Source organism: Amphimedon queenslandica, unplaced genomic scaffold (genome assembly GCF_000090795.2).
Source record: "Amphimedon queenslandica unplaced genomic scaffold, v1.1 AMPQUscaffold_13504, whole genome shotgun sequence".
NCBI lineage: Eukaryota > Metazoa > Porifera > Demospongiae > Haplosclerida > Niphatidae > Amphimedon > Amphimedon queenslandica.
This window is the reverse complement of record NW_003546260.1, coordinates 22938-26105: the sequence shown is the minus strand read 5'-3', so window position 1 is coordinate 26105 and position 3168 is coordinate 22938. Positions and strand designations below refer to the sequence as shown.

Here is a 3168-nt window from a genome sequence, read left to right as displayed (position 1 = left end):
TACAGTCTAAAGAGCCAGTGTTTGGATGGCATGCACCTAAAGATTGGCCACCATCATTAGTGTATCCTGTAGGACAAATAATATCTAATGAAGGTGCTTTCATATGGAGATCAAAGAGAGGTTATCATATGCTTACTCACTGTCAGTTAAGTCCCAATCATTCAACACGTGGTGCTTATGGATACAGTAAGGATGGATTATCATCATGGACACTGCTACCTGATTTAATGTGGGATGCTAACATGACATGGGCTGATGGATCTGTCAGTTACTTTAAACGTCGTCAAGGGCCTGGATTATACTTTGATGATAATGGACATCCACTGTATCTTCTTACACCAGTGGATGAATTGTATCAAGATGGATGCAACTGGGGTCATGGTTGGACACTAATGCAGCCAATTGAACATTAGAAAAGTAGGTTGCATTTATTTTATGCCATTGCTACATGCTGCATTTAACTTGCTATGAGAAATATTGTAGATAATGAAGTAAACAAAGTATAATGATCACTTTCAAGTATCTGTCAAGCAATGCAATTTTTACAGTGCCACTAAGTTTTATAATAAAAACATTACAGCCATATTGTAATGAGATATATACTATATAGTCTCATGTTCAATAATTAGTGAGTAGTCAGGAGTGATTATACAAGACAAAGCATGCTAAGTGAGGTATACAGCTTTTGGAGTAGCTTTGAGAATTCATAAAATCAGTGCTGTTGTGGTTCTTCACAACATTAGATTTGTTTCATTAAGTATATTCCTACCTACTAAAATTCATTATCTTTGTAATTAGCATTGTTGTGCACACACCCTATTACACACAGCAAATAATGCGGACAAGCCTTTTGCTGCTCCTTTGTCTTGCTGCATTAAGTGGAACAGTAGCTCCAATATGCAGTGAAGGTAGTGAAACTGATTGTTCTCTTAATGGAGTATGCAATAATGAAGGAGTGTGTGTATGTGATCCTGGTTGGAAAGGAGATAAGTGTAATCAGTTAAAATTCAAGCCACCAAACAGATTAGAGCCACATGGTTACTTCAATGGTAGCATGCCAACATGGGGAGGAGATGTCATCTATGAGAATGGTATATACCATGCATTCCTCACTGCTAAAGGATACAATACTCCACCATATGATGAATCTGATAGATATGTATGCAACACTGCCATCATTCGTCTGGAGGGAAAGTCACCAGCAGGTCCATTTGAATTTGCTGAAGTTGTCCTACCTGTATATCATCATGAGACTCATGCTATTAGAGCACCTGATGGTACTATACTTATATACATGATCAAATATCAGGGTGGTCATATGCCTGACCTTCTATCAGAATTGTGCTTGATACCAGGATGTGATGCAAGCTACAATAAGAGTCACATGGTCATAGGAATGGCTTGGAGTAAGAGTGTGTATGGTCCATGGGAAGAGAAAGTTATTCTTGATCCATGGCCAGGACTTGTTAACAGATCCTCTTGGCTGTGTCAAACAAATTGTCCCTCTGTTGTTTTTGCTCCTAATGGTACTGCAGTAATGGCTTTTCGATCAGTGCAATGTGATCGGTTAAATTCTAACAGTACTGTAAAAGAAAAGATTGCTATAGCCACAGCTCCTCACTGGTCTGGTCCATATACAATACAGTCTAAAGAGCCAGTGTTTGGATGGCATGCTCCCGAAGATTGGCCACCATCATTAGTGTATCCTGTAGGGCAGATAATGTCTAATGAAGACCCATTCATATGGAGAACAAAGAGAGGATACCATATGCTTGTTCACAGCCAATTACTGCCCCATCTTTCAACACGCGGTGCTTATGGATACAGTAAGGATGGACTATCATGGACACTGCTACCTGATTTAATGTGGGATGCTAACATGACATGGGCTGATGGATCCGTCAGTTACTTTAAACGTCGTCAAGCACCTGCATTGTACTTAGATACTAATGGATATCCACTGTATCTCCTTACACCAGTAGATGAATTGTATCAAAATGGATGCAACTGGGGCAATGGTTGGACATTTATACAATCAATTGAACATGATTGATATTCATGCTACTCCATAGTTTGCATAGCTATAGATGTTCATGCTAGCTTTTAGATTTATTAAATTAGCAAGTATCCGTTATCTGGTACACAATAATTGATGCAGATATAGCTCTACATTAAAATTTTTAAGTGACCAATTGGCTAGATTGCCATTGAACACAATTATAATTATTTTAAAAAATTTGCACAAAAACTGAGACCTATTTTTATAGCTGTACAAAACTTCTCAATCTTTTACAAAAACTTTCATGCATGATTCCAGTAGCCCATGAAAAGGTAGGGCTCCTGATGATTATCTATCAATTAAAAAGCGTTTTGTTAATGAAAGTTGTAATTTTGGTATCTCAAAAGTTTATTCATTTCATACAAATCCCACTAGATGCATGAATTGAAAAAGACACTTCTAATTGCATTACTTATTCAATCTTACTAAATTCATTATCATTGTGAATGGCATTGTTGTGTGCACATGCACTGATTGTGACACACCCTATTACACACAGCAAATAATGTGGACAACTCTTCTGTTGCTCTTTTGTCTTGTTGCATTAAGTGAAACAGTAGCTCCAATATGCAGTGAAGGTAGTGAAACTGATTGTTCACTTAATGGAGTATGCAATAATGAAGGAGTGTGTGCATGTGATCCTGGATGGAAAGGAGATAAGTGTAATCAGTTAAAATTCAAGCCACCAAACAGATTAGAGCCACATGGTTACTTCAATGGTAGCATGCCAACATGGGGAGGAGATGTCATCTATGAGAATGGTATATACCATGCATTCCTCACTGCTAAAGGATACAATACTCCACCATATGATGAATCTGATAGATATGTATGCAACACTGCCATCATTCGTCTGGAGGGACAGTCACCAGCAGGTCCATTTGAATTTGCTGAAGTTGTCCTACCTGTATATCATCATGAGACTCATGCTATTAGAGCGCCTGATGGTACTGTGCTTATATACATGATCAAATATGATGGCGGTCCTATGCCTGACCTTCTATCAGATTTGTGTTTGATACCAGGATGTGGGCTTAGTTATAATAAGAGTCATGGAGTAATAGGAATGGCTTGGAGTAAGAGTGTGTATGGTCCATGGGAAGAGAAAA

At 38.2% G+C, this 3168-nt stretch overlaps 1 protein-coding gene across 3 annotated transcripts in view; it reads left to right on the top strand.

The window, feature by feature from the left end:
- The window catches only part of LOC109593805 (uncharacterized), a 5250-nt gene that overhangs the window by 1277 nt on the left and 805 nt on the right, over positions 1 to 3168 (top strand). The window contains exon 2 of one of the 3 annotated variants that reach the window (XM_020008901.1): positions 879 to 1505. In XM_020008901.1, the coding sequence (XP_019864460.1) occupies positions 879 to 1505 (627 nt within the window). Of the gene's footprint in view, positions 1 to 878; positions 2286 to 3168 lie in introns of those variants that run through there. The other 2 variants (XM_020008900.1, XM_020008902.1) reach the window with 2 other exon arrangements.